The sequence below is a fragment of the Setaria italica genome, chromosome I, assembly GCF_000263155.2.
Source record: "Setaria italica strain Yugu1 chromosome I, Setaria_italica_v2.0, whole genome shotgun sequence".
NCBI classification, from domain to species: Eukaryota; Viridiplantae; Streptophyta; class Magnoliopsida; order Poales; family Poaceae; genus Setaria; species Setaria italica.
In genome coordinates, this window is record NC_028450.1 from 39,807,011 (window position 1) to 39,828,070 (window position 21,060).

A 21,060-nucleotide genomic window follows, 5' to 3' on the forward strand; every position below is an offset into this window, starting at 1 on the left:
TCACGGCGATCGTTCTGGGCCCGAACGGGTGGCGCAGAAAAGGGCTTCGGCTGTTCGGCAGCCGTGACTGCGCCGCTGGTCGTGGCACAGCCGGCACCATGAGCACGGCGACGGCGGCGCGACGTGGTGTCGTGTGGGCGGCGCATGTAGTTTGCAGCCAAGCTGCTCGTTCGTGATCAGACACAACTAAAGGACGGAAAATCAAGCGCGGAAACTCGTAGCGATCTTCGGGTGGCCTGCGGTAGGAATGGCGGACTCATTGGCGAGTACGTTGCTGGGCGCTGTGGCCTCAGCTCGAACGACATGATCCTTTGCCCATGCCGCAGCGCGGACGCTTCGGGGCGTTCTGTTCAGCCCCTGCGAGCTCACCCCATCAGTCCGCCGGGCGGCGTGTCCATGCTGCGGGAGAGGCAGCTCATCGGCGCGGTGCGGCACGGAGGGAGGGCGGCCGGCCCCGCGACAACCGGTGGCTAGCGTGCGCGCGGCAGGCCGCCAGGTACAGACCACCCTGATCGTTGCAAGGCGCCGAGCTTCACGCCACGTCTGGTCGGAGCCGCCGAGGCCGATGATAAGGCGCGGGTAGCAGCGGACCTCGCCGTCGGCGTCGAGGCCGACCACATCGTACCGCGAGAGCTCGACCTCGCCGCCGAAGGCCCGGGCCGTCGTGAAGAGCGGGACCAGCACGTCGCTGAAGGCGTGCCCGTAATTGAACGTCAAGCCGCCGAGCGCGAACACCACGGCCGGGACGCTCCGGCCGACGGTGCTGCCGCCAGCCGGCGCGGTGAGCGCCGATGGGGCAGGGTGGACGGTAAATGAAATACCGTCCGCCCCTGGGTCGTTTCTAGTCCGCTGGATCCGATTTGTGCGGCCTTGATTTAGTCTCCAATCCCTGGCTCCGCCTCCGCCTCTGTTGAGGTCGGCCTGCCGCACGCCTGGTCGTCGCCAGGGTGCCGGAGCCCCGGAGCGTCCACAGAGGATCCGATTCGACGGCGCCGTCCTAGGGAATCCTTCTCCGACCTCGCCGGACCATGGTGTGAAATTTCAGACTGACATGATCCATGGAGTGAGAAACAAAAATAAGAATAAATTGCAGGGACGGACGGTCCCCTGATTTTTCAGGTTGCCAGTGCGTGCCGAACCTTCGTACGCCTCATCGGCGAGGTCGTGGATGGCGCCCTTCATCAGAACAGAGGCAGAGTCCGAGGCCAGGGATTGCAATCGTGGCCGAACACATCCGCGCGCGTGCAGGCCGATCCTTCCCAGTTCCCACGCCCGCATCGCTTGCTCGTTACTAGCTAACACGATCGATCGGCGTGCCGGGACACACGGCGCCGGCGCTGATGGTTGGCGTGGAATCTCCAGGTTGCCAAATCTACCTTCAACGCCAAAGTGGGTCCTCGTCAATTTCAGATAACTTACCATACCAAACAATCCATTTCAGGACAGAAGAAGCAATCTCCTCGAGCTCCAGGATTTTCCATTGTTTGGCGCTGTGATGCTGTATGTCCAGCCAATTTCACTGCCTAATTTCACGTTGCGTGCAGAAGCATAAACCTACATTCCTGCCTACTTTTGCGGTCATTGTCTTAATTCTGGGAATCGATAACTACGAACGGAACTATCATGTGCTTCCCCTTTGAATTCAAAAGCTCCTCCGAACTCCATTCTAGCTAACTCCATCAGATGTGTCGGCATGGCGCTGACTAAGCTCCATCAACAGTGGCAGACGGCAAGAAGGCTATGAGCGAGGATGACACGCTCTGGAATCTTGAGGGACACCTCATCACCGTAATAGATAGGAGAAGCCAAAACTGTAGTGCTAATTCTTCACTTTGTCAATGCATGTTCAGAAACAAGTGCGGCTATAGACCCCTTGGCTCCTGGCTTGCATCTGTCATTACATGAGCTTCACCGCTATGACGATCATGCCAGTGGTGATGTCAAGTACACCAGACGAGTTCAAAGCTTCCAAACAGCTAAGTATGTAACCAAAAAGCAAAGAATCAGTTAAATATTGTTAATGCTGGCATGCTATCAATTTTTGGCACGTCGAACTTTGAATCGACCCTTTTGCGGTAAACGAACTGCGTATTTTCTAGCTGATCTAGTTGAATATGTTATGAATAAAAACACTAGTGCTAGTTACAAACTTGTATTCTATCTATAGAATCCATAAATATGATGGAAACTGGAGAATGTTGATACATTTCCTGAGATGTGAGATACAGAGATACTAACTTTTTTGGCGCAAATGTAACGAAACACATTATTTGTCCGCGTATGCTAATTGCAAAACAATGCTACATCATCAAGAGCAGCAGTTCATTCTCGCAGCATCCGCTTCACCATCTCGAGCGTCGGCGCGAACCTGGTGGTGTTGAGCCGGATGTTCTGCTCTCGCCAGTACAGCCTCGCGTTGCTGCCGTTCCTGTAGAACACGTCGGGGTCGGTGATCACCGGGTGCTCCTTTCCGTACTTGTCGTACAGCGTGCTCTCCTCGGCGGCGACACTGTACGAGACGTGCCGGATCCCCATGTGCGCCGCCGGGGCGCCGAAGAACCCCTCGCCGTAGGGCTCCATCTTCCCCCACGGGATCACCTGCACCACCACGGCACCCGTGCGCATGAACACCATGTTGGTCAGCCCGGCGCCGTGCGCCCCCACGAGCGCGTCGCACGCGTCCACCTCGCGCGACACCGCGTCCATGCCCGCCGCCGCCGTCGGCTCCATGCGCACCGCCTCGAACCCGGCCCGCTCGATCGCGCCGACGATGGCGTCCTCGTTCACGAACCGCCGCGTCGATCGCCGGAGAATGATCATGAGCCGGGGCTTCTTGCCGCCGGACGATCTCCATGGGAGCGGAGCGGTTGGTGGCGGTAGGGAGTAGGCGCCCCGGACGAACAGGCGGAAGGCGCGCATGTCGTAGTTGTTCGGGGCGCGCGCCGGGTCGATGTCGAAGTCGCGGTGGCCGCGGAGGCCGACGATGAGGTGCGGGTAGCAGCGCACCTCGCCGTCGGCGTCGAGGTCAACCACCTCGTACTTCGAGAGCGCCCCGAGGACGCGCCGGTACTTGCTGAGGAACCAGGCCTGGGCACCGGTGGCGACGAGGTCGACCTCGCCGCCGAAGGCCCGGGCCGTCGTGAAGAGCGGGACCAGCACGTCGCTGAAGGCGTGCCAGTAGTTGAACGTCAGGCCGCCGAGCGCGAACACCACGGCCGGCACGCTCCGGCGGACGGTGCAGTCGGGCGCCTCGTGGAGGCTCGACAGGTCGAGGGACCTGACGGTGACCTCGCGGACGCCGATCATCTTGCGGGACTGCGAGCGGATGCTCCAGGTGGCTGCCGCGGCGGTGGCGAGCTGCGACGGCGGTGGGATGAAGTAGACCGACGACTTGTTGGCGCCGCTCGCCGTGCGCGCGTCACCCCACATCTCGCAGCCGTCGTAACGCCGGTCGGAGAGATCGCAGATTGGCTTCAGAGGAGGTAGAACGGAGATCGGTGCAATTTCTTTACCTGCAAATGAATGCAGAGAAATTTCTGAAAATAAAATTAAGCTGTAATGGCAAGCCAATGTAAATTTCTGAGGAGAAGTGCATGTGAATGAACCAGTGGAATTTTTAGGAGAACTCGTGGCTTCTTTTTCCTGGGCTTGCTTTGTGGGTGCTGGAGCTTCTGCTGACATATCGGCTGTAAAATGTTCGGCAAAATTAGCCAGTGATCATTCTTCAGATAATGCTGAAAACTATCGCATCAGCATACAGAATTTTGCTCGGAATGAATTCAGAAGAAGCGAAATCTCTTCGAGCATGACTGCGATTTGTGTGTGCCGCAGCCATGCACGATGAACTCAACTGGACTGGAGGGCGAGAAAACATTTGTCTAGAGTGAGACTCACCTAGCGGCGGCTGTGCAGGACCGTTCGTCTCATCCGCCCGCGAACCTGCACCGCCGTTTCCCGGCGAGCCCCGCAAGAGAACTTCGATAATTCAAAACAAGGCCGTGATGATCGAGAGTGTGAGAACCAAGCCATACATCATGACTCTGACAAGTTTGGCAATTCCCTAGAGCGGCTCACCATTAGCGCCATGGAGTGGGAACTGCGGCGGAACAGAGAACAAGACCACCGCCCCGACGAACAGGCCGGCGAACACCGCGATGGCGAGCTTGCTCTCCGCGAGCGCCGGCCATAGCTTCGTGAAGGCCTTCATTTGGAGTGGAAGCGGCGGCAGCTGGTTCTGGTTGGCACGACCCGGACTCTCCCGTTTCTCCTCCTCAAGAAACGGCTTCGGCTCCTCGGAATTCTGTGCTCGTTGACTCGCTCCCAGGGAATTCTGCATTTCGGGTCATGACCCATGACTACTGGAGAGCTAATATTGCCATTGCAGTGCACGTCTTATTTCGAGTAGTTTCGACAGCTCCGCACATACTGCAGCAGAGCTAATACTACTTTTGTAATGCTTGTCAGCTTGTGAACTTTGGTTGCTGGATCTGGCACATGAAATCAGAAACCATTCGGGGGAGAAAAAATGATAGATACCAGACTGGCAAATCCATCCTTTTCTTCTTTGCGTGCATTACCACACCAGCGCAGAAACAGACCACTTGACCTCTCAGTGTTCAGCCTTGCCCAGAAGTTCAGCATGCACATCAGATGCTATATGTAGAGGCGTCATGTCGGGTCTTGAGGTCGCGGAAACTTCTTCCCCGTAGGACCAGATGACTAGATAACCCATAGACCACGCAACTCTAGTGCCAAAACAGCTCCACCTGACAAAATTCAGCTCTCTAGGAAATCGTGTACGTGTTCCAAATCACCTTTAGAGATTAAGGGGGTGTTTGGATACGAGTTACTAAACTTTAGAAGGATCACATCGGATGTTCGAACGCTAATTAGGAGGACTAATCATGAGCTAATTATAAAACTAACTGCAGAACTCCTATACTAATTCACAAGACGAATCTACTAAGCCTAATTAATCCATCATTAGCAAATAGTTACTGTAGCACCGCATTATCAAATCATGGACTATTAATAGACGAATTAAACTCCATCTGTGCAATTAGTTTTATAATTAGACTATATTTAATACTTCTAATTAGTATCCAAACATCTGATGTGACAGGTGTGTATCATACACCCTCTAATTCAGGGGTATTCCGTGGACCGTAAGCCGGGCATTGACAACTCGAACACTAGCCGACTGTGACCCGCCCGACTCCCGGTGACCACGGCAAGCAGACCGACAGACACGTAAATAGAAAAAAAGTATGAATCTGAATACGTCCATGCACGAGGCAAGAGGGGAATGGCCACCCCATTCTCCCGATAGTTTACATACCTACCTGTCGATGACGCCAGGTGCTGGGTGGCACGGAAGCTCCGGGCCGATCGAGTCGGTTCTCAGGGCCAAGGGTCAAGGGATAACACAACACGACATCCCGTATTTTCCCACTACCCACCGTGTTCCGCGATGTCCAGTGGACACACCTCCCGCACCACAATACTGAACATTGTGCAGAGCAGCGAAGTTCCATTGTGAAGAGCAGCCGTGTTGTCATTTGAGGCGGAACTAATCCTGAACATTAGGAACCTTTACAGGGAGTACGCACTCCCCACGATCAAAAAAAAAAAGAAGCAACATTCGCTACCACTGGTTTAGTATAATTACAAGGGCTGTCAGCTGGACATCCCCCCACTTCTGTTCTGCAGCCTCCTCACAGCAGATCAGAACAACCTTTTAGTTTGAGTTTCTCCCCGTCCTGTCCAAGTGAAATGAGCGAAGGCACAAGTTATGCTCAAATTGCACCCAAAATTAACTGCAATCAACTCACCTTTTCTCATAAACAATCAACAGACCAAATAATGATTAGATAAGATGAAATGCATGATTAATTGTGCTTACATGTAATAAAAAGCAAATAATCACTTTTTTGTTCACATAAAAAAAAGATGCCAACTGATGCTGCATCTTTCTAAGAAACATCAAATTGAACGTTATGATAGACAAAGAAAGGGATACACCTTGAGCGAGGTTCTGTTTCACTGCTCTATGCCGTTGAATTTACTGATCATCCAGATTTTCTCAGCCGCTTTAACCCTACTCCACCTGACCAACGGGGCACCATTAACCGCCCCCACCCCTCTCATCACCACCACATTGGATGACACCCACGCCTGCCACCAAAGCAGTCCCCTTCCCAACCCGCCGGAATCAGGTAAGCCCTCATCCCAATACCTAAATCCCCTAATCAAACCCATAATACCTAGCCCTTGGAACAAAAGCTTTCCGTCATTCCATTTTGCGGAATACTGATACTGATTTTTTTTTTAAAATTCTGGTGATGGGAAGATATGCATGACCTAAGTCATCTTAGACCTTACCTTAAGAGTTAGGTAATGATGCCCTGATGTGAATATGAGCTTTGTCCCATCCAGCTGGGACAAAATTGAGTCGGGACCAAGGAGGTACCTGATAAAAATAACAATGGAATCATTATCTAATATGGAAGGAACACCAAACAAAAAAAAACTTGGTTTATGGGAAGTCTTACCCAGAAATTTTTCATCTAACATTTTGCGCTACAGAAGGCAGCGCTGGCCTTTTCTCTACCAGCTCGTATTGGAGAAGAAAGTTGTCCTGCAGAAGGGCAAGATGAACTGTAATTAGCAAGTGCATTGGAGATGCTGCATATTCATTCAGTATAAGTCAACATGACCAAACCTTACGGACTGTATCCCAAATCTGTGGGTCAAAGCGACCATAAGACCCACGTTCATAGAGAGGAGTCTTGACTAGAGGCTCCACGTTTGGGATTCTTGTGAACCATGACCGTAATTCTTTATGGTAAAACCATCCTCGATTACATCTGAGAACAGAAATCAAATATATTTTACAATTTACAATACACAGGTACATAAAAAAACCTAGTTTAAGCTCTGTTTGGTTTAGCTGAGCTGCACTAGGCTGTCAAGTATGGCATAAGAAGGTAGCTTTTGGCAAATATAGTAAGATACCACTGCTGTTATTCAATAGAAGACAGAATGGAATATAATGCATGGCTAATCTCTAAAATAGCTAAGCTTAGAGGAAAACTTAAGGGAAACATTGCGATGCTATAGAGAGACTCATCGAACTTGGAAAACCATCAACACAACCAATATTGTAACAAGTGGAAACTTCATTGACTAAACCAATATTATAACAGATGAAAGTGTTCAGGAACATTAAAAAGCAAGGAGCACGCAAACTCAGATAACTATAACACAAGGATATGTAAAAGAAATGACAGCCATGTACTCACAGTTCATAGGCAGCATATAGCTGAGCTTCATCCTTTGGCATGCTGCAAGGGGAAAAAATATATAATTAGCTTAAAATGTGGTGACTAATGACGGGCCTAATACAATCAGATAGAGCATTTTAAGGTATAAATACCTGTAGAAGATGTAAAACAGGGTTAACATGTGAAGCTTCTGAAAAACTAGGGGCTGCAGCAAGAAAGGATTTGTTACAATATAATACCAGACCCATCAACAGAAAATCCAAGGAAATTATATCATATAGTGTGGTTTTAACCTATAGAAGATGTAAAACGGTGTTAATATGTAAAACTTCTAAAAAAGTAGCTGCTGCAACAAGAAAGAATTTGTTACGATATAATATGAACCAGACACATCAAGAGAAAGTTCAAGGGGTTATATCAGATAACGTGGTTTTAAAAATCTTGTTAATCCAAAATAGCCTGCAGATATCAGGGCCTTACCTGTAATGGTGAAGATTGCTCGGAGAAGTAGCAAGCTGGAATATGAAAATCAGGATCCCCTTTTGCTGGCTCATTTGACCAGGGTGAGCCAAATGTCTTGTATAGATTATCAGGTGAATTCAAGTTCAAACCCAATGTTGTTAAATCTATTCCTAAAGCAAGAGATACTAATTCAGCATCATTCATCCTTATAACTCCCAGTAATCCTAACAAGCCATATGGGTCAGGTGGTGACGGTCCACCCTGAATCTTTTGAATCTGATCCCGAAATGAATGTGCAGCTGAAGGCATCTGCTGCATCCTGAAATGATTTTGAGTCTGTGGTTGCTGGTATTGCTGCAGAAGTTGATCATATGATGCCAAACTAGGAGTTTGACTGAGTGGTCTTAGTCCAATATTTTGGGTTCCAGCATTCTGGACCTGATAGAACATAATTGAGATTACTACCATGGTTCAGTAAAGGAGCAACATAAACATCAAAGTTCAATCATGAGGTTAATCAGATGGTTGTGTTAGGAAAGTCCTAGCATACTTACTGAATTAGCACCTTGCAGGTGTTGCTGACGATTTGGTGGGTAGCTACTTCCTAAATTAAAGCCAACTGACCTTGCCATCTGTGTAGATGTGCATATTATGTCAAAAAAAAATCAAGGGAAAGATTATTCAAATTTCAGAAATAAGAACCCACAGGATACTGCTGTGTTTGCATTACGGGCACATTCTCGTGAAGTTGTTCCTTATGATGCAACTCCATAGCATAATCTGAAGAGTTACCTGATAACATGAGAGGCTATTATATTGTCCAACTTGTTAAAACGGAGTTAGAAAAAGATGATTGCATTAAGGTAGTGCAATGTCCATAAAAAGAATGTTTGAATCAATAGAACATAAGAGAGTGCAGGTTTATGAAGCACTCAGGCACCAAGCTTCTCACGGTGGACCGGTTAGAGCGTTGAACTCCAAGGGTCGTTGAAACTCCCATCCTGACCCGGGTTCGAAGGACGGCACCTTCTTAGAACAAAGCCCGGGGGAGTCTCCTCCCGTGGTCGTGTTTTTTTTTTTGGAAGCACTGAGGCTCTGATGAGCAAGAAACAGCTTAAAAGGCAGGTTTTTAGATAGCAACCATTCAAGAAAGCTAACACAATTGAAAGAGTCACTATGTGAATTGACCTTTGATATGGCAAGTTCCAAAACAATCAGCCCTTTTTACGGAAAATGATTTAAAGGCGAAGATTAGATGCAATCAACCAAGGTGCATGTTTTTCTTAACGAAAGGAAAAAGGCTGGCAAAAATTGGGCCAAAAGTAAGACCTTACTGCAAAACTTTCTTTTCCTACATGTATTATCATTTTGGTGCATCACAAAAGACACAACAAAAAAAAGAGCTGTGACACTTCAGACAGTACAGAGCTCAAGGTATGTATTCCCAGCTAAAAGGGTGGCAACATTGTGTCAGTAGCAACTGCATCTCATCATTAGGAGGTTTCTTTAGCGCTATTTTGCTTGAAATGGCCAGGTCTCATGAGAAGACTAGAACATCTCTGGATGCTTCAGGTGCTATACCTCATAATGGCCTGATTTACCTTCCATGTCTAATATGGATTGTAGTGTAGCACTCATGTCGTTCCCATTTACAAGCACAACATGACAAGATCATACAATAAATTATCTGTGTGAATTGTGAAAAGATGATTCCCAACATCATTCAAAAAAAAACTCAGGAGTTACGTACTCAATTTGTGTTCTAGCTAGTGTCCAACAATGTATTGTATATACAATGCAGTTAGCCAGCATATCAGGAAATTGTTTTTATTACTCGAATGCTGACAGGACAGCAGGATAACAGGCTGGCTGGCATGTACACACAAGTTGGCGAGTTATAAATTATAATTGAACCGTTTGTTGATGAATTTCCCCTTATTGACCATCAAACAATGATGGTCCATGGTAATTCCAGTTGACCATTGATTGATGAATAATCCCAATATTGACCCCTTCTTATTACCAATGTAGCATTACAGTTGTGCTAGCCACGTTTGTGATTTGGTTCCAAACCCAAACAAACCGCTAAACCAGCTCATCTAAACCGTATCTATGGTTTCTGCACAGGTTGAGCTGGATCAAAGCTTAAACCAGCTAGCCCGTCTAATCCAGGCAGCAAGCAGAAACATCAAGCCACCTATCAAGTCGTCATCACTCATCAGCCTGTGTTCAACGAGTCCGGCACAACGCAACAGCTACCGCAGGCAGATGCATTGCAAGAGCAGCAGGGGATAGGAATGGCACGCCAAAGGAGCCATGCCGAATCGGCAACTGTGGCACTGAGGCTGATGCAAGAAGGCCACTGCCCCGGCTAACTCTTGGCCGTGAGTTATTGGAATTGACCTCAAGAAGCGAAGATCCTCACTACTGCTCTCTCTATTGGGAGGCATTTCTGAAATAAATGCTCTGCTCCTTTCTGTCCTGTGGCAGGCATCCTTCACTGGGTGAAAAAGCTGCTCTGTGATATTGGGGGAAAGCAGGAGGGCTGAGGGCACCACAGGGAGGAAAATGGAGGGAATCACACCATCAGGAAGGGCCAAGGCAGGTAGAGACGTTGTACCTGGTGACAATGGCGGCGAGCATCCCTGCCTGTGTACGTGGGTTGTAGTGCACTGGTTTAAACCGTGTAAACTAGTGAGACCAAACGTGGTCTTGTTGGGTTCGTTTTTTGCTACCAAACTGGCTAAACCCGTGAACGAACAACCCTAAGTCATGAAGTGCCCATTTTTTGGGTGGCAAGGTGGCGAGTTTGCCATTAAGAACCATTGACAATTGACATCATCTTATACCTTTGGTAGGTTTGCTGTCAACGCATGCAAATGCTCATCTGGATACTACTTGTGTCTTTCTATTCGAAGGGTCTGTCAAAGTTAAGACTTTGTAAGCTACCCCCTACATTTCAAATTAATAGTCACTTTACTTTTGTCCTAAGTCAAACTTCCCTAACTTTGACCAAGTTTCTGGAAAAATATATTAACATCTACAATACCAAATAAGTGCACTATCAAAACATATTTTATGGTGAATTCAATTAAACTAATTCAATATTGTACATGTTGATGCTTGTTCTATAACTTGGTCAAAGTTGGGGAAAGTTTGACTTAGGACAAAGCTAAAGTGACCAGCATAACCTAAAGTTAGGGACCTAGTGCACTGCATCAACAAAAGATCTCACATCAAGATGGCAAAAAGATCTCACATCAATCGGATTAAGATGGTGAGAAGATCTCACATCAATTGCATCAAGATGGTAAAAATGATCTCACATAAAAAACACGAAAACATGGCAGCCTTCCGCAAACTATAAATAGTGAAGGAAATATGGAGTTCAAAACACAAGTCAGGACCATATTGTTGATTACTAAACAGTTCAGACGTTGCTCAACATAAGTACAAAGTAGCAAGAGCCAGTTTAACACCAAATTGTAAAAGGCACACAGCTGACGAAGGTCAAGGTTATAGTAACACAATCAAACAGACAATGCACCGCCATTGCCAAAATGAGAAAATCCCACTAAATCAACAGACAATTTATAGTAACAAATTTGATTGTAACAACCTTTGAATCCAGGCAAAGCCGGGAAGTCTTCATTTTGAATGCTGAATTCCTGGTTTTGTTGAACAATGGTATTAACACCAACTCCTTGCTTGCGTAATGATCCTGCAATTTAAAGAAATCAGCAAAAGCATCCTCCAAATCATAATAAGAAATATATTGGTTTCCAGCACTTTTACCATATTGTCCTTGTGGACCACCAGCGGAATTAGGTCGACCAGTCAATTGGGGAAAATCATTTATGTCAAATGGAGCAGTATCATTGGCATCATGCAACATACCCATAGAACTTAGAGAATTATTTCCGGCTTGAATTTGGTTCTGTGATAATGACCCTCCAGATGTTGGATATGAACTTCCAAACATATTTATCAACTGAGGGGATGCTGGTTTCAGATAAAAAAGGGGGCTGGATGAGACATGCACTCTGATATACAGATAAGTACTATGCACACTCCTTATTAACCATTTCACTATTATACAAAATAATAGAATACACAATTTTTTATCAGGATCCTTTTATGCTATATACATCTGAGTTACAAGAGTTGCCCTGCAGTACATGACAAGGAGAAAACTGGAAATGTACGAAACTTGGTTCAAGTGTTCAACTGAGGGAATCTTTCATGAGGCAGTACTTCTGCCTCTCACTTTATTTGGCTCATTGTCACAATTACAAAAACTAGCTCACAATTTGCTCTCTAGCACCACCTATTTAACCGAAGCAGAAGCTACATGCTGATACAAAAGGCTACAAAAGAAACTATATCTTTTGGCCATAATGGGGTGTTGGCTGTTTATTTCATATGCCCAAATTCCCATAACTTTAAGAAAGCAAGTGGACAACCAACATATCAAAAATATTTTCAAGTATAGTTAAGCTACAACTAAACAGAACGAGAAGCAACCAACAATGAAACATGAAGTCCATCTATAAAAAATAGATATTCAACATATTTATGGGGTATGTGTATTGTGTGATCAATTACCTTGCTGAAGCAGGCCATTCATAATCCTGCTGGATCCTTGCACATTTAGACTACCACTCGCAGCATTGCCACTCAGATTCATCCGTGATGCAATACTTGGCACAGATAAGCCACCAGAGCTTATATTTCTTCCAATATTACTTCCACCTACAATATTTCCTACAGAACTTGTGATCCGTGGACCCAAGTTTCCTAAAGATGGAGATACTGACATCCCAGGAACAGAATTGCGACTACCACCGGCGCCCAAGCTCGAGGATAAGCTTTGAATGTTACCACCAATACTCATGCTGCTACTAAATGCTGGACCTGCGCCAACATTCATCCCTCTACCACTGACACCAGAATGTGCATGTGGAATCTGCAACAGGACCAAATAATAAAAAATCTTGCTCCGCATGGATGCATAGAAAGAGAACACTGCCACTTCAACTTCGAAAATTTGGTCCTTGGATTCGATAAGGCACTAACATGAATGTATCCTTACCACAGAATAAGAAAAGGAACTGCAATATGAATTAAAGTGAGCATTAGGACCTGAGACATGGCAACCGGAAGGTTATTTGAAGTGAATCTCCCAGAAATGCTCCCTCCAGGTTGTTGAACCCCAGAGGATGGAAGGCCACTCATTGCACCATTCCTTTGTGCAAGTGGTCCAGGCATACTTGGAAGGTTGAAACTTCCATGAATGTTGTGCAAACCTTTGAAAATATCAGGAAAAGAAGGCTTTTACTTCATCAACATTGTGTAATATAACTGGACTAGCAAAAGTTTAGTATTATATGCTAACCAGAATGATGGAAGCCTGGAATTGATCCGGATTGACCCGAAAAGGATGCTGTAAATGGTCTTCCGGTTGAGTCCGTAAGATTTGACGCGGAACTATTAAGGTTTGACTGCAAAGGAAAGAAGAATTGAATTATATAAAAAATAAATAGGATACTAAGTTACGTAAACCTCAAGCAAAAGTGCAAGTCCATATTGAGTTAAGCAGGCTCCTAAAGATGTTCGAGTATGAAACGGTTATCAAAGAGTTCAAAGATGAAATACTCGTCTGTTGTCTACAAAAAGAAATGCAGCTAAACAAACAAACCAGTAACCTACCAAATCACAAAGTAACGATACCACTGTCATGATTTACTTGTTGATACAGTCTCCAATGTACAAATTGAGCATGAAAAAATTGCGGTGATATTTTGGTGTTCTTTTGTTGACAATTCCTTTCATAACTTTTAAGTGATATCCCTTTAAAATATGCCTAGCGATGGTTATGAAAGCTTGAATCTGTTCATTCAAGAATAACATATACTCTGGACCTAAGGTACTACCTCCGTCCCAAATTACTATTCGTTTTGACTTTTCTAGATACATAACATTTGATATGCACCTAGATATATACTACGTCTAGATACATAGCAGAAGTTATGTATCTAGAAAAGTCAAAACGAATAGTATTTTGGGATGGAGGGAGTAGTAAACAAATAGAAACATACAACATGAATACATAATGATAGCAAGAAAGAGGCATGTACAATCGTGTAAGTACATACATTCAGCAAGCCTGACATTTTGGAGACAACAACAAGTGAAGAGTCAGGAGCAAATGAAGATTATCCACCAAAAATGCATAATGCAGCAAGCTCTTCCAATCTGAAACAGAACAGGGATATGATTGTAAGTAGCCAGCACAATAAGGAATCCTAGGAAGATGACTAATATTTAAACAAGTTAAACAATAGCAAGTACAGCAATGAAAGATACCACTAATCGGATTAACTTTTCAATTGAAATGCCACATCAACAACAACGGTAACAAAAAATTTTAATCCCAACTGGCTCGAGATGAAAACCAACATGAACAACCAAAAAAAAGAGAAACTTCTATAAAAATATAAAAAGGCTCACTTTAAAAGCCAGGAAAGGATAGATGCAACAATGTAAGGAAGTTACTCAGAAACTGAATGTTACTTCTCACAATATCTAAACTGCAGCATAAATCAGCATCGTATGAAAACGTGCCAAATTTTTTATCAGCCCGGAATAGGTACAAGAGTTGCAAGCCTGATTTCTGGCTTTCTGCTGTAAACCACCGCGACTGCATTCCAGAATAACCTGATCAGCACAACAAGACAGCAACACACTACACAAAGTAGACCCTGAAACTACTGAACCCCTAGAATACAATCCCATTCCCTCGATTCAACCCTGCACGCACGAGCACGCCGATCTCAATATAACACACGTCCACAAATGGAAGGCAAATTCCAGCAAGCGCATAACACAATCCCACTCCATACAAGCAATCGCTGCACGGACGAACAGGAACACACGTAGAATCAAATCAAAGGACGCGAACAGTGCGCGAAGGAGTTGGATGGGAGCGGAATCGCGGAGGCTATGTCGGGGAAATTAGGGCAAAGCGGGGCTATGGCTTGCTCACCGATGGGAGCCCGCGCCTGTCACGCGGGAGGAAGAAGATCGGGTTCCACGGCGGCGGTGGCGGCGGTGTGCGCTGCGGATTTTGGGGGATGTGGAGCCCCTGGAGGGGCAGAAGGGCGGCGTCGGCGACGGTGAGGGGATGGTAGCTGACGCGGAGAGGCGACGAGGGGAGCGGAGGGGAGGACAAAAGGAGGAGTGGGGGAGCCGTAGGTGGGTTTTGGACTTTTGGTCCGTTACATTGGACTTTTGATCCTTAGGAGATCTGGGCTGTGGGCTGTGGGCCGGTACTCGGTAATGGACTTCTTTTGTGGCGGCTGTGGGGGATACGAAACTAAACGGGCCTGATCTGTTGCCTTCGCTCGTTAAATTGCAGCACTGAGGTATTACAGTTTTATTACTTACGAGTTGCTCCCTCCATCCCGAATATAGCAAATTCCATAAATTTAAAAAATAAGTTAAGGACTAATAATTTGGGACAGATCTCAAGAGAACATGCTCGTAGTGCAATCGTACAGTAGCAGTCCGTTGAGCGTCAGGTCAAGAGTTTCGACTCCCAGCTCGTAGGATTGGCTTGCTCCAAATCTCTTGTATGTATATATTGGATGCCCATGTCGATCTCACTAGTCACACGACTACGTCCGTGATATCTTGCTTGGATGGTCAGAGCTCCTGAGGATCTATTTGGTTTCCTAGCTTAGGTCCTGGAGATATTTGTGCAAAGCACATTCTTGGTGTTTGGTTATTCGGTTAGCCCTCTAGCCAGATCCACCTAATGCGAGGAAGACCATCAAGCCTGGTTTCGTGGACACACAGGAATAGTTGGACCAGGCTTTGTACAAGGCATCAATGGTCTAATATCACGATGCGTCTCACCCCTCTAATGTGTCACCGCTAACCCACCACCGCAAAGAGGTTATCGGAGATGCTTGCTTCGCCACCGCCAAGACATGAGCGCGGCCGCTATTTCACATGGCTCCTACCTCTCCGTCCTAGCCCTTCTAGTACCCTCGTTCTCTTGCCGATTGTTGCCTCTCCTCTCCTCTATATGTACCCTCGTTCTCTAGATGTAGGCCACCACCAATGTTGTTGCCTTCTCCGTATCGGCCACCCCCTAGCCTGATCTGTAGCTACAAGAGGCGTCTATATTGATGCGCCTTTAGCTTGCTTCCTCTATGACGATCCCTCTGCATGTTATATTAGGTGGCAAATGCGAGGTAAATTTTTTTTTGCAAAAAACATGAAGAAGCATATACCAATTCATGAGTGTTATATTAAGCAAATGTATTAGGAGGATGTCTGCCTACGTGTATCAGCTAGTATAAGCGGTAGTGATGAGGAAATACGAAGTAGTTGGCAAAAACATAGAAAATGGAGTCTTGGAGACGCGGGGAATCGAACCCCGTGCCTCTCGCATGCGAAGCGAGCGCTCTACCATATGAGCTACGTCCCCGTTGATGTTATCTTCGTCAACAACAATTTGATTACTGAAAAAATGAACATTGGTACACTATGCCTCCTTGAGGAACTGTCTTTGCCAATTATCCTATCCAATCCTACCTATGCCGGTTGACGACCATCCTAATGTCTTAACTCGATCGACAAGCACCAACTTATGACTAGATGTTAATAAGAACTGAATCAATTGGAAGTCACTGTCTTGGTGCAACGCAGGCAACACAGATGGAGAAAGAAAAATGCGGTAGCATCGACGAGTTTCACATGAAGGTCTCAAGGTAAGGCCTACGATCATCTAAACTCCTCTTCGATCACAGCAACTGGCAAAGGCAACATGCTGTGCCCTACCAGCAGCTGGCTGCAATAGGGTCCTTGACACGGCCAAGGACCAACAAATGAGTACAACACGGGTCAAACTACTACATGCTGCTGGTGCTGGGAACCTGCGGTGCCATCTTCTGATGAAACATCGTGCTTCGACGACAGCTTCTGCTTCCGGCCGTTCCTCCTCCTGCTGGTGTTCGGGCCTCTGGTCTGCGGCACTTGCTTCGTGTCACTCATCTTCAAAAAGGCAAAATAAAATGAGCAACCTTCAGTGCCAAAGATTCGTGAATCAGTCCAGCTGAGGTGGACCTTTAGTGCAACAGTCAATATGTCATTCGTACACCAAAAGCTTGTCTAAGCTCAGCAACAGCCAAAGAAACTGGCGCCACTAGTTCAATTGGGTTCTCAAGAAAAAGAACAAATATTGAACATCAGAGCATAGATTCAGCCTTATCATAAAGCACCACCGATTGGCAATTTAAGGTATGACTTGGAGCGTGAACCTTCCAACAGCAAAAGCACACGGACAAGTCAGCAAAGGCACACGACTATGAATCCAATTGTCCAAGAAAGGGATGCGTGACAGAAAATGAGATGCGTGATCCGTATATCCATTCTGACGCTGAAGGTAATAAAACTCATCGGGAGTCGAAACCTTGCTACCACTCAAAATGACATATAATATGAGACGTCACATCATGAGGATACGAAAAATCCAATTGCAAACAGCTATACACGGTGGGCAGTGGACTGGTACCATATGGACCACAACAATAGCAATGGTCTACCTGTCATTGAAATACCTTATCCAGAAACGTCATATCTGCTAAGCAAGTCCTCATGCCAAGATACATCTAGTAGTGGAGCTTCTCCTAGCCCCTTCACGGTATCTCAACAGTTTATTGGACTATCATGTGATCATTATGAGTTATGACTACTAAACACCATGAAGGGCTTAGGTCCAAACATGTAACAGGGTCCACTAAGTAACCCAAGATCTACAGCCTTCAGCCAATGGATAAAAGCATAGACTAAAAAGTTATTGACTAAAAAGAACTTATTTAAAGAATGAGCAGCCATGCTGGAATTGTGTTTCTTCCATAGACCTTAAAATTCCAAATCCATGGGAAAAATTTGTAGTCCACGACATTGGAAGGAACAACTGCAAAATCAACATCTAGGATAGCAGACTGAAGACATGCAACTATACGATGCTCATACTATCAAGCGAAATCAGGACTTCTGTAACTAGTGATAACATAGCCACCCAATTCTTTTTATGACATCTAGAGACCTCATACTTTGCAGGCGAATCTACAGGCATCTGGAATATGCTCAGAAAGACACAAAGCACCACAATCATTTTCCAAAAAAAAGAAAGGCATAAAACAAAATGTCAAAGCAAAGTCATTGTTTATAAACAATCTCCTATATCAGATGGGATTATGCCTAATCGTCCATTTCATGATCATCTTCAGAAGTAAATTGTATTTACCTACATAGTAAGTAGCTGTGATTCCTGCCACATGGCATCATTATCAAGCACAGTAAATTGATAATGACGGGTGCACTTACCCCAAAACAAAAGCCAGCCTGGCTCTGACCCACCCCAGCATCCACAGGTCTTGGAGGTTTCCCCGAGTCCATTGCTGATGAACCCCGCTTATTGAAGCCATTACATGATGGCACCTCTGCGTCCATTACTTTAGTAGGCGGAGGAGGAGACGGTGATGATGAAGGTGAGGTTGAGGATGTTCTACTTTGGGCTTGCCCATACACATGATGGCCCTTGCTTGGCCCATTGCAGAATCCTGAATCAAGATCAGACTGGAACATGTCCACGAACAGCTGCTGCAGCTCCTCAAAGCTTTCCTGCCTCTGCAAAACCAACAGTCCATGGTTATTGTGTTGCCATTCTCTCTCCCTCTCTTGTTGATACATCAGGTCCAGGAAAAAGATGTCGGTTTCCAGCTAGGTTCCGAAAAAAATCACCTAAAAATTCAGCTTTTAGTATCCACTAAAAACCGTGCAGGACACGGAGCTTTGATAACAATTCCTTCTTTTTTAAGCCTGTGTACATGAACACGAAACATACAAATTCCAGCAAAAACTATATAAAGATATTGAAGTTTTCTATATGTTGTTTAGTTTAAACCAAAGCAAAGCCTTGGGAACACATTGGTAGCATATCCTAACATTTTTAGGATACAAAAGGTCATGTCCATGGTTAAAAAAGGTTCAACGTCTTATTTCCTTGCCACTTCACGAAGAACTTTGCATATACCCACATAAAACCAGTATTATGTCCCAGAATAAGCATAAAGAATTTCTGACAAAGATTAACAATCAGGATAGGGATCATAATAGAGACAAGGAAGAATGTGCGTTTGTTTAGAGTAACAATTTCTGAAAAAGGAAGCGGTAGAACCGAGGATGTTTGTCTTTGTAAGCATAGCTCTAATTAATAATATTACGAGTCTGTAATGAGATGATGTTAGCATGTGACAACATGTGCTAGCTGGAATTTCATGCTGAAGCCTCATGCGTATGACAATAAAATGTAAGTATGACTTTTGCAGCGAATCACCATCCATAGTAGCTAAGTCATGCCCTTGACGCTACAAAGAAGCACCGTGAACTAGGACCGTAGTTCTATCGGCTCTTACCGTCGGTCGTGCCTGGCTCATCATCTGGGCCATCTCACCAATGAAGTCCCCCATCCCCTGCAGCTGCAACAGCAGCAGGAAACATCACTCTACTGTCGTAACCAGAACTATGTGACAAAGAGAAAGCATAGATGCTTACACTATCCTCGTCATCCTCATCATCATATACTCCCACGTCGTAGAGGAACCGCTTGTTGGCGTCGGAGAGGACTGCACAAGAACAATAGCATGGGAGCCCGGGGGCTCCATGCAATAAGTTTACCAACAGGCTATATTGGTCTGTTTGCTGGTGTTCAGTTTATTAGATGCTGGTTAGTCGTTGTAACAGGTGAAGTGGGGTGGTTTGCCAATATGGAACAGAGCAGGGGGGCGGGTGCTAGTAGAAGGAAGATTGAGACCGGAATAGGCGCTCTGGATCTCTTGGAACTTCTCCTTGGCTTCCTCCATGTGCTTCACGCTGCTGGAGGAGGAGCATTTGTCCGGGTGCCATCTCTGGAAAGCAATTGGACAGAAATATTAGGAATCCTTTTCATTGAACATATATTCTAGAATTGAACAGAATAACTGCCTGCAATCACTCGAGCTTTTGTCTGCCCAGGCCAGACTTGTCTTGGCATGCATTTGGATTCAGATGTGTCTGATTAGTATATGAAATATTGATGCATTTAATAAAAAGATTGGCACAATTGAAGTTGATACAGATAATAAATTCAGCCCCGAAATTCCCAAATAAAAATCACCATTGCTAGATCGTAATGGCTATGTATAATTATATGAAAAAAAAAAGGAAATACTACCGGGACAGGTCATCGAATTATCGGCACAGGAAAATAGGCAGTAAGATAGGATAGATCAAATATGAACTTCGGCGCCAATCTATCTTAGTGAAACTCCAAATTACCAGCGAAGAACGTTTCCTTTCTCGACAGGTTACAGCGACACCAACAGGGCACGCACACAACTCGATAGCCAAATCAAGAACGACATGCAGCAGGCAGCAGCAACCGATGACAGAAAGGCGCTGCGAAACCGGACGAATCCAATTGCTCACCATGGCGAGCTTCCGGTAAGCGACCTTGAGCTCGGCGTCGGAGCACTCCTTCTTGAGCCCGAGGACCGCGTAAAGGTCGCTGCCGGCCTCCCCGGGCGCCGCCGCCGCCGCGTCGCCGCACTTCTCTCCCCCAGCGTCCATGCCGTCGTCGCCGGAGACGTCTAATTCCTCCGGCACGCACGCGCGCGCGCTACGTACGGGCGCGGCGACCCGCGAGGCCCTGTCGGCACGCGCGGAGAGGCGCCGGCGGCGGGGGAGGGGGAGAGGGGGAAGGAAGGAGGAAGGAAGGAAGCGGATGGCGCCTGTTCTTCTTCGTTCTTCCCCACCTCTCCCTCTGTCTCCACGCACCCCCAGGAAGCCTCCAGAAACACGGCCATGATGCCCACTTGCCCGTTAAATATTTCTCCTCGTAGGATTTTTTTTTTTTTTGCGTGCTCCGTTGGACGTTACTACGAGCCAACTGGGCCCTGTTTCCAGATGGTACTGTGCAGCAGACAGAGAAGGATGCGCCGTTATTAAGCAAAAAATAAAACTATTATACTAGCATATTCACATAATCAGACATCTCTGTGCACACTGTTGACTACGGTTGCAATCTAACTCGTTTTAATTTTATTAAATTAGTAGACTTTATTATACACTTAAATATACCCTATGTCTAGATACATAATAATGTATTCAGAAAAACTAAAACAACGGAGAGAATAAAATCGTACTATCTCCTCCAATAAATACTCCTCTTCGTTAGAAGGATGGAGTACTAAGTTGTATATCT

The 21,060-nt window shown here is 45.9% G+C and overlaps 3 protein-coding genes and 1 non-coding gene across 6 annotated transcripts; all 4 read right to left on the reverse strand.

Moving 5' to 3' along the window:
• Window positions 1-2,182: 2,182 nt before the first annotated feature.
• LOC101785420 lies at window positions 2,183-4,896 on the reverse strand. Its single transcript, XM_004954083.3, has 4 exons — window positions 4,075-4,896; window positions 3,895-3,975; window positions 3,606-3,686; window positions 2,183-3,512 (listed from the first exon to the last, which is right to left on the reverse strand). Exons 1-4 carry the CDS (start codon window positions 4,334-4,336, stop codon window positions 2,323-2,325), a joined length of 1,614 nt encoding a protein of 537 aa, XP_004954140.1. The 5' UTR covers window positions 4,337-4,896; the 3' UTR covers window positions 2,183-2,322.
• Window positions 4,897-5,109: 213 nt separating this feature from the next.
• On the reverse strand, window positions 5,110-14,992 carry LOC101786378 (probable NOT transcription complex subunit VIP2). 3 transcript variants are annotated; one of them, XM_022826578.1, is made up of 17 exons: window positions 14,791-14,992; window positions 13,901-14,000; window positions 13,141-13,246; window positions 12,888-13,051; window positions 12,351-12,711; window positions 11,541-11,747; window positions 11,365-11,466; window positions 8,452-8,537; window positions 8,300-8,377; window positions 7,764-8,183; window positions 7,577-7,629; window positions 7,436-7,488; window positions 7,302-7,343; window positions 6,722-6,866; window positions 6,552-6,637; window positions 6,382-6,469; window positions 5,110-5,759 (listed from the first exon to the last, which is right to left on the reverse strand). In XM_022826578.1, the coding sequence occupies exons 2-11, from the start codon at window positions 13,916-13,918 to the stop codon at window positions 7,615-7,617; spliced, it is 1,557 nt and encodes a 518-aa protein (XP_022682313.1). In that variant the 5' UTR covers window positions 13,919-14,000; window positions 14,791-14,992; the 3' UTR covers window positions 5,110-5,759; window positions 6,382-6,469; window positions 6,552-6,637; window positions 6,722-6,866; window positions 7,302-7,343; window positions 7,436-7,488; window positions 7,577-7,614. The 3 variants fall into 3 exon arrangements, with proteins under 3 accessions (XP_022682313.1, XP_012704407.1, XP_012704409.1); XM_012848953.2 differs by lacking the exon at window positions 7,577-7,629 and having other exon boundaries at window positions 5,117-5,759; XM_012848955.3 differs by lacking the exons at window positions 7,577-7,629; window positions 11,541-11,747 and having other exon boundaries at window positions 5,117-5,759.
• Window positions 14,993-16,166: 1,174 nt separating this feature from the next.
• TRNAA-CGC lies at window positions 16,167-16,239 on the reverse strand. The gene has a single exon. It is a non-coding gene; the product is annotated as a tRNA-Ala (tRNA).
• Window positions 16,240-16,406: 167 nt separating this feature from the next.
• LOC101752744 (chaperone protein dnaJ 6) lies at window positions 16,407-20,658 on the reverse strand. Its single transcript, XM_004954086.3, has 6 exons — window positions 20,286-20,658; window positions 19,633-19,726; window positions 19,374-19,444; window positions 19,235-19,297; window positions 18,144-18,446; window positions 16,407-16,805 (listed from the first exon to the last, which is right to left on the reverse strand). Exons 1-6 carry the CDS (start codon window positions 20,424-20,426, stop codon window positions 16,656-16,658), a joined length of 822 nt encoding a protein of 273 aa, XP_004954143.1. The 5' UTR covers window positions 20,427-20,658; the 3' UTR covers window positions 16,407-16,655.
• Window positions 20,659-21,060: the final 402 nt, after the last annotated feature.

Excerpts from the sequence above, each read along its gene's own strand:
- LOC101785420 (XM_004954083.3), bottom strand. The coding sequence starts at position 4,336 with ATGCAGAATTCCCTGGGAGCGAGTCAACGAGCACAGAATTCCGAGGAG. Across the intron at positions 3,976-4,074 it reads CCCACTCCATGGCGCTAATG|TTCTCTTGCGGGGCTCGCCG; the intron begins GTGAGCCGCTCT and ends GAATTATCGAAG. Across the intron at positions 3,513-3,605 it reads TTCTCCTAAAAATTCCACTG|GTAAAGAAATTGCACCGATC; the intron begins GTTCATTCACAT and ends ATTCATTTGCAG.
- LOC101786378 (XM_012848953.2), bottom strand. Across the intron at positions 13,052-13,140 it reads TCCAGGCTTCCATCATTCTG|GTTTGCACAACATTCATGGA; the intron begins GTTAGCATATAA and ends ATATTTTCAAAG. Across the intron at positions 8,538-11,364 it reads GGCTTTGCCTGGATTCAAAG|GTAACTCTTCAGATTATGCT; the intron begins GTTGTTACAATC and ends TCATGTTATCAG.
- LOC101752744 (XM_004954086.3), bottom strand. The coding sequence starts at position 20,426 with ATGGACGCTGGGGGAGAGAAGTGCGGCGACGCGGCGGCGGCGGCGCCC. Across the intron at positions 19,298-19,373 it reads ATGAGGATGACGAGGATAGT|CTGCAGGGGATGGGGGACTT; the intron begins GTAAGCATCTAT and ends CTGCTGTTGCAG. Across the intron at positions 18,447-19,234 it reads TGAGCCAGGCACGACCGACG|AGGCAGGAAAGCTTTGAGGA; the intron begins GTAAGAGCCGAT and ends TTGGTTTTGCAG.